We start from the raw sequence: 14243 nt of genomic DNA, 5'->3' as shown, positions 1-14243 counted from the left end.
TATGATATGACCAACTAAATATTTGAGCACTACACCTTTTCGGGCTACTATGATCCAAGAAATTAAACACGCTATTGTGACCCGACTAACTAATACATTATAATATGACACGGCTAACCAAATATTGGGGTCGTTTTGCTATAACCCGACTAACTAAATATGCTCCCGACTATTATCGACAAAGTAAAATTGCATGGAAAGATTCTGATCGACCAACCAAACAATTAAATAATAAACACTAATAAGTAAATCTCCATATTCGATTTGAAAAATCGACGAGAGGTTGAGCAAATTAGCTGAAATAGGGTACGTGTATACCATTGTATACCTCTACCTTTTTTGGATACGGTTAAACAAACAGGAAAAGGTAAGGATATATGTTTTTTGCAGTGGGCATAAAGTGATCTTTTAAACAAACAGGTCTAAGTGTGTTTTCAACAGGTCTAATTCAACTTACGTTAGGAAATCATATTTGATGTCTTAGCTCAAACGACAGCGCACATGGCTTTCACTCATGTTTATTGTGGGTTCAACTCCCACGCATGGATTGGTTATATGAGTAACCAAATCTGGAACCAGTTTAAACTCTAGATTTCCTACTTTAACAAGATCTCCTAATTAATAAATTAAAAACCAGTTTAAACTATGGATTTCCTAATTTAACTAGATTTCCTAAACCTCACAGTTCCCCTATATATCCTCTGTATGTATACCTTTCCTGTTCCTAACAGTTTTCCCGCGTATCTTCCTCTATATATACACCTTGGAAAGTGCTCAGTTTTCAATTGTACCTTTGATTAAAGTATGGCACCATCTCGGAACAGAGGTATTGTCATAAAGCATCTTGAATATATATTGGTTTAACTTAAATTAATTTATGAGGTAAGCATTCTATTGTGTAGCTCGAATTTCTCTATTCAGGATAGTTTGATTGTTTGATTTTTATATTTGGTATTTCCTACCAATTCTTCTTATGAGTTAAGATTTCGATTGTGTAGTTATTCAAGCTGGTTTGTCTGATTGGATGAGTATATTTGTGTATCAGTTCTTCAAAGAGTCAGAAGACAACATCATCGCAAGCTAGCGAGGATGGACAACAAACCATTAATGTATGTTCCAAAATATGATTGTTTACATCGTTTGTTTTGTTAATTTACATCTTATGCATATTACAGGCAAAGTCTATATGATTGTTTACATTATTTGTCATAACAATGAATTTGATTAATTTGCATCTTATGCGTATTGCAGGAAAGGTCTGTGGCTGCGAGGTTAAGGTGGGAGAAGAAAAGGCAGAGTGACAGGGAAAAACAGGAGCAGTTGGAGCGCGAAGCAATGTTGAAGTTTGAACAACAACTACAGGTACCATTTTAATACAGAATGGTGGGCATTGAAATTCAAGGGAGATTTGCTATGTATTGACATTACTGTTGATTGTTTATTCAACTAATCTGTGGTTCTCTTATTGCAGGCGGAGGATATTAGGCGGGAAAGAGAACAGTTCATAGCAGATAGGATAAAGGTGAGGTTTCATTCTTTTAATTAACGTGTGTATAGATGGATGTACGGTTTGTGTTTAAAAGTATGATTATATTTTGGCTGCGGTTTTCAGATGCGGAGAGTGGAGGGTCAACGTCGGCGTCGTTTGAAAGAGGAGGAAAAAAAACATGAAAGAAAACGTCAAGAATTATTAAATATTCGCAGTGCAGGGTCTGGGCAAGCAATAAAACAACATGAGGGTGAGCATATCAATAGTCTATTAGATGCCTCGGTTCGTAAGTTATTTATTTACTGAAAAAAGCAACGTTGAATGGTTTAATTATAAGCAATGGTTGTGTTATATTATATTTTTGTATATTTCAGACATTTGCTGTTTGTGGTGGAGAAGTTAATTTGGGAGGAAAGTCTCAGCGTAGAGAACAGTTAATGCGTCAACAAACTCAAAGCAATGATATTGTACTAGACGATAAAGAATATAGACAACGTGTACTTGACGAAAAGCAAAGACAAACTCAGGTGAACAGTGAATCTGAAAATGTAGTTCCAGTTTATTTGGTTAGTTATTGTGTCAGAATTTTATGTATATGCGTATATGCTTAAGTAAATATATTTCTTGGTTTTCCAGCTTTTTAGTCAACAACCTTGCAAACAATACATACTCGGGGAAAGTAAGGTATGGATTGATAGTTTTGTTTCTGTGGGTTTAGTTTTTTAATTTGGCTTTTAATTTATTTATTTTTCTGATATTCAGGCTAGGAAATATAAGAAGTATAATGATCGGAGAAAGGACGAGAGAGCATCCAAAAAGGAACCAGTGCAGAAAGTTAAAAGCACTAAACAAGTATCCGCGGTAAGGATCTTATGTGTTGATTCAAATGTAAAATTTGTTATGCACACACGTTATCTGATTCATTGTGTATTTTTTCTTTTTGAACTTTCAGACACGATTTGCAGCTCAGAAAGCGCGGTGAGCATCTGTGAGAGAGAAGAAGGGAGATATGGAGAGAATGGCTGCTAACAGTGATGTTGTCACGGTTCCAAAATTGGGTTTGGTTCCCAAAACACACATGCGTGTGCAACCAGAAACATTGGTGAGTTTTTAATAGTTTTTTTGTTAACATCAGTTGTTATGTTTGATCACTCTTTTAAAAAAAAAATCAAAATTGCAGTATGCTTTTTTGACTGAGGGGGAAAAGTATAATATACTTCTGAGACGTGGATAAATCAAGGAACAAGTTGTGGTGGGACAACAAGATGACGTTTCTATTGGTGGACATATTCTGAAACTTAGAACACCAAAAATATAAAGGGTCAACCATTCATGCTTTATTTGGTGCATGAGATTTTTGAGGCATGGTAATTTTTTTAATTTTTAATAGCTTTAAGAGACAATTTTTACTATTTCAAGTTATTAGTATTTTCAGTAAATGTTCACTTCTATTATTGTTAAGGTATTAAATCTTTAATTAACATAAATTTTAGATATTGATTCTTTAAGTAAATCTTCTTTTTATAATTTTTTTCATTCGATTATTAGACTTTTTTTCATTGGATTATATATTATATTTAAAGCTATATAAGCATATAACAATTTTTAGAAAATCGAACTAATTAAACATGCTACTGTGACCCGACTATTATTGACGTGACCAACTAACACAATAATTTAAATGTGGGCACTATATTTTCCTTTAAAGTTTCTCCATCGTCGGGGTTGTAGGCCCCGGCTACAAATAGTCCAACTAATTAAACACGCTACTGTGGCCCGACTAACTAATACACTATAATATGATACGACTATCTAAATATGTGGGAACTATATCTGCTTTTAAATTTTACCCACCGCAAGGGCCGTAGGCCCCGGCTTTCAGGCCACTATGATCAAATTAATTAGATACGCTATCGTGACCCGACTAACTAACACGCTATAATATGACACGACCATATAAATATTAAGACCGTTCTGCTATGACCTGGTCAATTAAATATGCTCCCGACTATTATAAACAGGGCACTACATCTGTCTTCAAAAATTTTCCACAGCCCCGGACCTATCCAGCTACTATGATCCAACTAATTAAACATGCTATTGTGACCCGACTAACTAACACACTATAATATGATACGACTATCTAAATATGTGGATACTATATCTGCTTTTAAATTTTCCCCACCGTCCCGGGTTTCAGACTACTATGGTCCAACTAATTAAACACGCTACTGTGACCCGATTAACTAGCACGCTATAATATGACACGGCGGATTACATATTGGGACTGCTCATCTACCTTTAAATTTTCTCCACCGCCGGGGCCTACCCCGGCCTCCTATATGGTTACTATGCTCCAACTAATTAAACACGCTATTGTGACCGTAACTAGCACACTAAATATTGGGGTAGTTCATCTGCCTTTAAATATTCTGCACGGCCCCGGCCCCTTATCCGGTTACTATGGTTCAACTAATTAAAAACGCTACTGTGACCCGACAAATTAGCACACTATAATATGACACGACCAACTAAATATTGGGATCGTTCATCTACCTTTAAATTTTCTCCGTCGGCCCTGGCCCCCTGTCCGGTTACTATGGTCCAACTAATTAAACACGTTATATAAGTTTATGACAACTTTTGAAAAATCAACAAGAGGTTGAACGCCGGCCTCCGTCTATTATGATCCAACTAATTAAACACGATACTGTGATCTGACTAACTAACACATTATAATATGATACGACCAACTAAATATGTGGGCACTATATCTGATTTAAAATTTTCTTCTTTCTGGCTACTATGCTAAAATTAATTAAACACACTACTGTGACCTGACTAACTAACACACTATAATATGATACGACCAACTAAATATGTGGGCAATATACCTGCCTTTAAATTTTCTCCACCGTGGGGTCGTAGGCCTCGACTTTCCGCCTATTATTTTCAAACTAATTAAACACGTTACTGTGACCCGACTAACTAACACACTATAATATGACACGACCAGCTACGTACTGGAACCGTTCTACTATGACCACAGACTAAAATTGCATGAGAAGATGTTGATCGACTGACCAAATAAATGAACAATAAACAAAACTTAAGTAAATCTTCATAATATATTTGTTTCACTAAGTTTAACCTCTTCTACACCAATTAGATGCTCCACATTAGCTTTAAATTTCCTAAATATCAAGTCCTCTAAGCTCATCATCATTCTCAAACAGGTCTACCATATCGTTTTATTAGTTGCTTCTTTCGAACCTGTAGCCCGGATAACAAAACATACACTAAAAGAAAAAAAAAGCAACACCAGTCTAAAATTCAAATAGAGAATGCCTTTACACCTCAATATTTAGATGCCTCCACCGCCTAAGTTAGACAAATGAGTTGTTTAACTCCTTTACACATTCTTTCTTTGGTGAATCCGTTACATAGAACTCTTTTAGCTAAAGCCGAGTGTATAAATTATGGAACCTGCAGTTAGTGAACAAAAATTTTAGTCACGTAATTGCGCAAAGTAACTTACTATTAACCCCACAACATGATATTTCTGTATCAACCAACAGTAAAATAAAAATAAATTCAATTATAAAACTCAATGCAGTTGTGCAAGTCTGCACATTCATCATTGTATCTACCCCGCGTGTTTCTACTATAGCATCAATGACCATTAAACAGACTAGTCCAACAATATTTTCTCCAATTTGAACAAGACCTTGTTGAGTTTGTCCCCGAAAATCAACCAAAAAAGAATATTGAATAACCTTGATTTAGATTGCTCGTAAGAAAAGGAAAACTCCTGAAATTAAAACAGATAACATACTGTTAGTTAGGGCTTATCGCATGGTCAATGAAATAAAACAGCAAACCCTGAACCCAAATTTTGAATTTGTACAGAGAAAAGAACGTAGCCATCAGCATATGCCTGCTATCTAAATACAGAAGAAAATTCAAATAACAACCAAAGAGCAAGGGAGATACCAAGGTCTGTGGAAACGACCTCCGTATCCCAACTGTAAGTATGCCGGATTGTGAGTGTTCCCGTTTCCCATTTAAATAAGCATATTAGAAACCCATGTAATTTGCCCAAAATTACCTGCTGTAGATACTCCACTCTGTGATCCAAGCTATGGTAACAAATAGGTTGTTACATACTTGTTTAGAAGAGATTTACTTACAACTATGTATTGGTTTCAGTCTTTCTAACTGAAAATCAAGATGTGTGATTTCAGTCTTTCTAACAAATAGGGTCAGGATTTTCATTCCTAATCACATATGCCACTTGGAGCGCTACAGATTAGACATAGAAATACTAACATAGTTCAATTAGGAGTAGACATTTGAATGAAGATATTACATCAGACCATATAAAAGATTAAGTGCAGATATTTCGAAGATCAACCCCAATGAAACCCTGCAACAAAAATTTGGCACAGCCATGATTACATCAGACCATATAAGAGATTTCTGAGAGACGACATGATAGTATAATTCATAAAGAAAAATGTTGAGCATATTTCGTACAGAAAACCCACACCACCTGAAAATTAATATTAGCAATCATCAATTTGAACCTTATCGGTTTCAGTATCAACAAATTTTCAAAACTCAAAAGTTTAATCGATACTTAAAATTAAAATTCTTATAGCTAGGGTTTGATAAATCTGTACCTCAACAACAACAACAATTACATTAGGCAGATATAATCTCTTAAGAGGATTGATTTTCTCTGCCAATTTGTTTTGATTTATCACGAATCTTCTTCCTCCTTTTATCTTAAAACAAACAAACAGACAGACAAACAGATTCGTGATTAAGGTTTATTCGAGTTATGCTATCTCTTTGGCAAAGCAAATAATCAGTATCTATCTATACCTGAAATTGTGTATATATAATATGTGCCTATCTACACCTGCAATCAGTCTCTATCAGTGATCAATGTCATTACTTGCTGAATCAAAACATCAATGTCTAATACTAACTGATGATTAGAATGTTACTTGTGATATCTCCTTTTCTGTATGTTATGATGGTCTTTAATTTGAAGGGTGTCTGCAATACATTAGAGTAACAATTTTTTTCCAACCCTAGAGCAGTCTTTTTTGCTAAGCAAACCTCAAAAAGCAGGACAGACATATAACATTTGATTTATTTCGATTCTCCTTCTTCTACAGTTGAAGCATAATAAGTACTCCTATCAACAATTTAAGAAAAGTCAATATAAATCATGTGATTCTCATAAAAGAATTTTGGAACAGGTAAAAGGGAAGAATACCTTATTGGCCATTGTAGAAATATTCAACTCCAATCGAATTTCAACTCCAACAGAATTTATCACCTGCAATCACAATTTTTATTGGTGTACATTACCATGATGGCTGTCTAAGCTGATCGTCTAACTTTGCACTAGAGAACAAAGTGTCACCAAAATTTCCTGTTCGACAACAAAAAAAATTTACAGCAAGTTAGAGTTAGAATAAACCCAAATTTAAAACCTTGGAGAATGAAAATTTCAGAGAACAATTTACCAACTGAGATACGATTTTGATTTTGATACTCTTTAAGGAAAGGACTTAGTTTGATTAAACATCAACTAAGAACCCATAATCAAAATAACACCAACAACCCATCTAAAAATTAAGATGCCATAACTCACAGAAGTAGAAAAACAACCAAAAATTAATAACCTGAAATCACACATCTTGATTTGCTGACGTCGTTTGATTTGCTAACAAGGAGTTAATATCTCATTAGCCTCGCTCGAACACAGATTTCTGTAACTTTTGTTTTGATTTTTGATTCTTTGTAGTTTATTATGGTTCGATTGTTATGATGCAACGCTTCGAAGAGTTCTAAATCTTCTTTCTCAAAAGATAATCTCCAGAAAACATAAGTTGTATCAAACCTTAATTTTTCAAATTCTTATATCATATCAACAGGGTTTTTAAATTCATTGTTATGTTGAGTTATGGGGTTACTCCTCTTCATGGTGCTCGGTTCAGGCAAGATCAGTGTCGCTCCTCCTCCTATTCAAATCAATATGCCTGGATAATTGCAGCCACTAATGTTGTTTGAACCAATCTCTATGCATCAAATCGATCAATTTGTACCACAAAGGTAATTAAGAATCAAAATTTTACAACGAATTGAATCTTGAAATCCTTTCGACCCATCTCTAACAATTCGTGGTGATAAATCTAGACAGACTAATGGGTTGTTGACATGGAATTAATGTCTTGAAACTGTAGATATTTGGGAAATATCTTTGACAATTAGTTGGATCGAGAGGACAAGGGAACAAATGGGTTGTTGTTGTTGCCGTTAAATTGGTGAACCCAAACTTTTATTGAACTTGAGGAGTCAACTCTATCTGGTGGTGTGGCTGCTAATGCTTTACATGATTCTGAGCATCAGATTTTCTGAGAGTTTTTCATTCGGTTTTGGTATATCCAATTGATCAGAGGCTTAAAAATCCTAGAGCTTTAGCAGGATTTATATAATCAGTCACTGGAAGATGTAGATGTACACTACATCAATGACAAGGATGACGAAGTTTTGTGGCAAATTCACTGTTTGATAGTTCATGAAGTATGGGTTTTATCTTGGTTTGGTTCCTTGCTGGGGTTTTAGCCTTTTAGGTAGTTATTTGAGCTTTGAAGGCAAGAAAAAGTGTTTCTTTTTGGGTTACAGGATATGAGAACTTATCGAACGGCCTCAATTAGATCTTAGGGTAACTGCAATCCATGTGAATTTTTAAGAGACGAACTCTGCTATAGTAGCTGTGTTGGGAATATCTTTAATGGTACTAATGTGGAGCACATCTTAACAAAGATTAAATTTGAGCATTCTTTCAGGGTGCTGTCGTGAACAGGTAAGAGGTTCTTTGATCCACCCAAGTCTGTATTTGTTTAGATTTCTTCGTAACTTGACATCCCTGTGAACATTATTTATCTTACCACCAGTTTCAAATTCTACAAGGGAAAATTGAAGATTCATGTAATAGATTTCTTTTTTGTATTTGAGAAAAATTCCACGTTTGCTGATTATCAACTGGAACTGCCAGTGGATCAGAGTCCCACAAATTGTTGTGGTTCAAGCATTCTAGGACTATGGTTTTAATTCTTTGATAATTTCAAATATTTTGAATTCACCCTAAAAGTTACTTATTTTACGCTGGTAGTTCACTTGATATGAGACGATTGGGCCAAGTCAGAACTAACATGTCACTTATTTTTTCAAGGCCTTCATATGCAACCGAAGCATTACAAAACGTATATGAGGCAATTTTTAGTGCTTAGCTTGGTTTCAAAGCTGTTTTAGAAACTGTTTGAGGAAGAAATATATGTTTTAAACCACCCTATAAAAAAAATTTAAGAGGAAGTGAGAAAATCAGCAAGCGTGGAATTGATTTTTATCAGGGGTTTCTTACTTTCTTAGTTGGTGTTTACAAGTTTTCTTAGTTGGTATGAATTGAAGTCTTTCCACCTGACCCAGAATTCGTCTCATGCCAGAAAACTCCTCGATTTTTTCTCTAAGAAGTAATTTGTATCATGGTAAAGCACGCATCACATCATTCGTGCTAGAAGCATGAATTATGATGCTGAGAAGAAGAGATTGCTTGGTCGAGTGGAGTTTCATGAATCTGAAAGAGGTAAATAGAATACTGGATAGGAGTTTGTTGCCATTGAGGAATACTTTTCTGATTTTGGATATGATTTCGTTTTTACCTCTTATTTATTTTGCATTAGGATGGTAGGAAACATAATGCTAAAATTTGTGGAGGACTCGCTAAAGAATGTTGCAAGGCTGTAGAACGAATAGATGTGGTGTTGATGACGAAAAAGGGAAGTGATGGTAATGTTTGTATTACCTGCAAGCTTGGTGGGAGCGGAATGCTCATGTGGGTTACAGTTGCTCTTTTCATCTTCAGTTCATTTGACACTGGCACTCAATACCGAAATTTCAAGGTAGACACACATATAATAAATTTATGTGAGACTCCTCTAGCAACACTTAGAGAAATGTTGGTCTACTGAATTAATTATGTGATGAATCCTGTCCACTTCTTTCTGCTATGCTACTAATTTAAGATAATAATTATTTTTTTGGTGAGCCATATTTATGTAGACCATGACTTAAATTGTTTTTCTCATGTTGAACTGCAGGTGCTGTGTTAAGAAGAAGATTCAGTAAGGTGCGCATTATTTTCCTGGAGGAGTAGACTCCAATCTGGACGCCAAAGATTGTGGTAAGCTGGTAGTGTATGGCTGTTTTCTTATTTATACACCGCTTTTTGCTTGCAGCCACTGTAAGTACTCCATGGTGACATCAGGTTCGGTTTATGTTCAAGTAAAGGTAGAAAAGCTTATGCCATTATTCAATTTTATCTTTTAAACAAACAGGTCTAAGTGTGTTTTCAACTTACGTTAGGAAATCATATTTGTTGTCTTAGCTCAAACGGCAGAGCACATGGCTTTCACCCATGTTTATTGTGGGTTCAACTCCCAAACATGGCTTGGTTATATGAGTAACCAAATCTGGAACCAGTTTAAATTCTAGATTTCCTACTTTAACTAGATTTCCTAATTTAACAAGATTTCCTAATCAAGAAATTCAAAATCAGTTTAAACTATGGATTTCCTAATTTATCTAGATTTCCTTAACCTCACAGTTCCCCTATATATCCTCTATATGTACACCTTTCTTAGTTGAATTGGCTTTCCTGTTCCTAACAGTTTTCCCACATATCTTCCTCTATATATACACCTTGGAAAGTTTTTAGTTTACAATTGTACCTATGATTAAAGTCTGGCACCATCTGGGAATAGAGGTATTATCATAAAGCATCGTGAGTATATATATTTATTACTAAAATTAAGAATCAAACTACATATGTAGCTTGCGATGATGTAGTTTATTACTAAAATTAAGGCTTTGCTGCGATCCTCAGGGGATTCTTTGTTGTTCTGAACAATAGTGTTTCCCAAAGTCTTGGTACTAAGGTGCACTTCTGCATCCAAAATCCATGACAAATAGTTCTTTCCAGTAATTCAAGGGCCATGAAATCCAGGTTAGAGAGTTTGGACTTTGTCTGAGTATGAAATAAAAAAAAAAATATTAAACATGGCACAATAAATAATAAAATTAAATTAAATTGTGAAGCACGTATATAAGAGGAAATTTTAATATTAAACATATTAGTTATAATATGATAACTGTGCTAAGTTAATTAAATTTACATAAAACTCTTTTAGCTAAAGCCGAGTGTATAAATTATGGAATCCTGCAGTTAGTAAACAAAAATTTTAGTCACGTAATTGCACAAAATAACTTACTATTAATCCCACAACATGATATTTCTGTATCAACCAACAGTAAAATAAAAATAAATTCAATTATAAAACTCAATGCAGTTGTGCAAATCTGCACATTTATCATTGTATCTACCCCGCGTGTTTCTACTATAGCATCAATGACCATTAAACAGACTACTCCATCAATATTTTCTCCAATATCAACATGAATTATGAAGTAGTTATGATTAGGGATAATATTAGTAGTTATAAGTGTGTAAAAACTAGACTCGATGTGATAACTCAGGATGTAATGCACTCCAAAACAGATATCCCCCAAAATTTTGCGGTTAAATTAGGGATGACAGTTATATATATATATATATATATATATATATATATGTTATTTTGATATTTGAACACCAGTGTAGCAAAGGCTATAGGCTATGAATATCATATATCAGTAATCTCACAAGAAATCAATAAGCAAAAATTATTCTTTACTAATTTTTCGAGAAGTATACTAATAGGCATCTGATGAGTAGGAAAAGTGCGTGCATATGTTTACATTATTTATTGCATGGCTTAAACATACCTTTATATCCAGAGAACTTTATATCCAGAGAATTGATAATTAAAGCAAGCCTTGCTTTGCAACAATCTCGATCTCCTACTCCAGTTAAGAAAGTCATCCCCGTACGCAAGCCAGTCAACTAAGGAGCCCACACAAGTACAAGCCACCACTGCAATTTGTGGGCCTGCCTTGACGCAGTCCAATAAACTTTTGGTTGAAACAGATCCATCGCCATTCACACCCTCACCAATAAGGCTGCACATAGTCCCGTACGGTTCGGGTTTCTTATGAATTCGGTGCTTGTACCTGGAATTAACCAGTACCTCATTTTGAGGACCTGTGTATGGAAATGTACCTGCACCCGTAAGACCGATCTGGTACAAAAGTGGTACCGGTTTTTACCTGATTCAAACCATCCATACATTCAATGTAATGTAGCTAAGTCATGGGTACTTAAAATATGAAATCAGGGTGTTCTATATTTGGCAACAGTTGTTATTAGCATTGGCTTCTCTTAAATGCATCCCACACTTTTATTAACAATAGTCCAAAAAGTTTAAGTTAAAATGAAAAATCAAAAGTTAAATAAAAAACCAAACAAGTCTTAATTTTTTTTGTTAACAATCAAACTTAAATCCTTCTTCCTCAAAATAAAAATAAACCCTAATTTTTATTTAAAAGTAATTATAATTATTCTTTTACTATTTTCACAAATTGAACAATTATGTATATAGTGTGAAAGATGAAAAATAGAGAGAGAAGGATAATTCTTATTAATGTGTGTGTAGAAAAAGGGACAATACAACCTCTATTTATATAGGCTAGACATAGGGGCATCCCGGTAATAAACGGGATTTACCTTAGATATTACTAACATAATAAACGTTTATAACACTCCCCCTGATGACCACTGTGTCTAAGTCACAAAAATATATCGGAAAAATCAAGGAAAAAAAACTGAAATGTGTGAGACTCAGAACAGTGTTGGACACGCATATGCTGCCTCATTAAAACCTTGACAAGTAAACCCAGTGGGACAAACCTTGACAAGTAAACCCAGTGGGAAAAACCTTGACGAAGGAAAGAGTACAACGCGTTTAAGTCCTAATGATGCTCCCCCTAATGGATACTTCAGCGAACTCTTGGCCTAAAAATCTTTAAGTCGACGCATTCCAATCTTGTGAACTAATTTCTTGAATGTAGAAGTTGGTAATGCCTTAGTGAAGAGGTCTGCTAGATTGTGACTTGAACGTACTTGTTGTATATCAATCACACCATCATTTTGTAGATCATGTGAGAAAAAGAACTTTGGACTGATGTGCTTTATTCGATCACCTTTGATAAATCCTTCCTTTAGTTGTGCAATGCAAGCAGTATTGTCTTCATATAATATTGTTGGTGAATCTTTAGTTGAAGGAAATCCACATGATTCTTGAATATGGTGTATTACTGACCTTAACCAGACGCTCTCACGACTTGCTTCATGGATTGCTAGTAGTTCATAATCATTTGTAGATGTAGCTGAATTTGTTTACTTCACTGACCGCCAAGATATAGTTGTATCTCCATAAGTAAACAAATACCCAGTTTGTGATCGTCCTTTGTGTGGATCTGAAAGATAACCTGTATCTGCGAACCCAATTAGTTTTGACTTAGATTCATAAGGGTAAAATAAACCTAAATCAATAGTGCCACTAAGATAACGTAATAAGTGCTTGATTCCATTACAGTGTCTTCGAGTTGGAGCAGAACTGTATCTAGTTAACAGATTAACCGAAAAAACAATATCTGGCCTTGTGCAATTTGCAAGATACATAAGAGCACCAATTGCACTTAGATATGGCACTTCCGGACCAAGAAGTTCTTCACCATCTTCTTTAGGTAGAAACGGGTCTTTATTCACGTCAAGTGATCGCACAACCATAGAGGAACTCAGTGGATGTGCTTTGTCCATATAAAATCATTTTAAGACTTTTTTTTTTTGTTTTACTTGAGAATCAACTAAGTGAATGAGATCTCAATCCCTGGTCATTGTTGCTACAAACCATAAACAAGTTACGTAATTCTCTGGTCAGGATGTGGCTTTTCGTTAGCGTTTCATTTTGATTAATGTTGCTATATCGAAGACAATTCTATTCTGTGGAATTTACTCTAGAAGATAGTTTGCTGTCTTTTTTTATTCACTTTGCTCTCGTAATCCAAACTGTTGTATACTTCGTCTGCAAATCATACCATCACGAGAGCATCGATAAATCCTTCTTAGCTGAACATTTGGAAGCGTATAATTATGTTCCTTTGACTGAAGACGGGGATATTCAATTAGAAGAATATGAGGTTATTATTGAATCACCTCCCTAATGGTTTTCAACACCATCCTCTCTTGTAATGTTATACACATTATTGTGTGTCTATTTTTTATTTCGAGCAAACCATGTGTGTAATGTAGAATGTAATAGGATTTCAGATGTAATTTATTTTACCATTGTATTTTGGTACTCCTAAATGTGTCCAAGTCAAGGCTCGACGAATGGTATGTCTACCTGTTGCATTGACATAAGCATTTCTGCAGGTTTCATTCCAATATATATGGGTTATAACTACCAGTTGCAAGGTATTATTTTCTCTCCTGTTTAGTCGTATGGGTAAACTATGACATGTGCAGTATATGTTTATATAAAGTTAAATTGTACTTTTTTATTGTTGAATTGAAGGGAAACATACCACTGACTACTTCAATGATCATGACACAATAAAAGGTCAATAGGTCTCTCATGAATTGATCCATTTTACATTAGGGATTAATGATTGAAGATTCTGAGCAATGCTCACTCAGATATAATATTGTCATCAAGTTGTGTATAAAGAGGGAGCTATG

General features: G+C 34.7%; 1 protein-coding gene across 1 annotated transcript; it reads left to right on the top strand.

Moving 5' to 3' along the window:
- The first annotated feature begins 877 nt into the window (after nucleotides 1–877).
- LOC113343971 (GRB10-interacting GYF protein 2-like) lies at nucleotides 878–2471 on the top strand. The gene is made up of 8 exons (XM_026588040.1): nucleotides 878–882; nucleotides 1046–1109; nucleotides 1252–1362; nucleotides 1472–1522; nucleotides 1613–1771; nucleotides 1864–2055; nucleotides 2252–2350; nucleotides 2442–2471. Exons 1-8 carry the CDS (start codon nucleotides 878–880, stop codon nucleotides 2469–2471), a joined length of 711 nt encoding a protein of 236 aa, XP_026443825.1.
- The last annotated feature ends 11772 nt before the right edge of the window (nucleotides 2472–14243 follow it).

Source organism: Papaver somniferum, unplaced genomic scaffold (assembly GCF_003573695.1).
Source record: "Papaver somniferum cultivar HN1 unplaced genomic scaffold, ASM357369v1 unplaced-scaffold_70, whole genome shotgun sequence".
Taxonomy (NCBI): Eukaryota; Viridiplantae; Streptophyta; class Magnoliopsida; order Ranunculales; family Papaveraceae; genus Papaver; species Papaver somniferum.
This window is presented reverse-complemented; position numbering and strand designations above follow the sequence as displayed.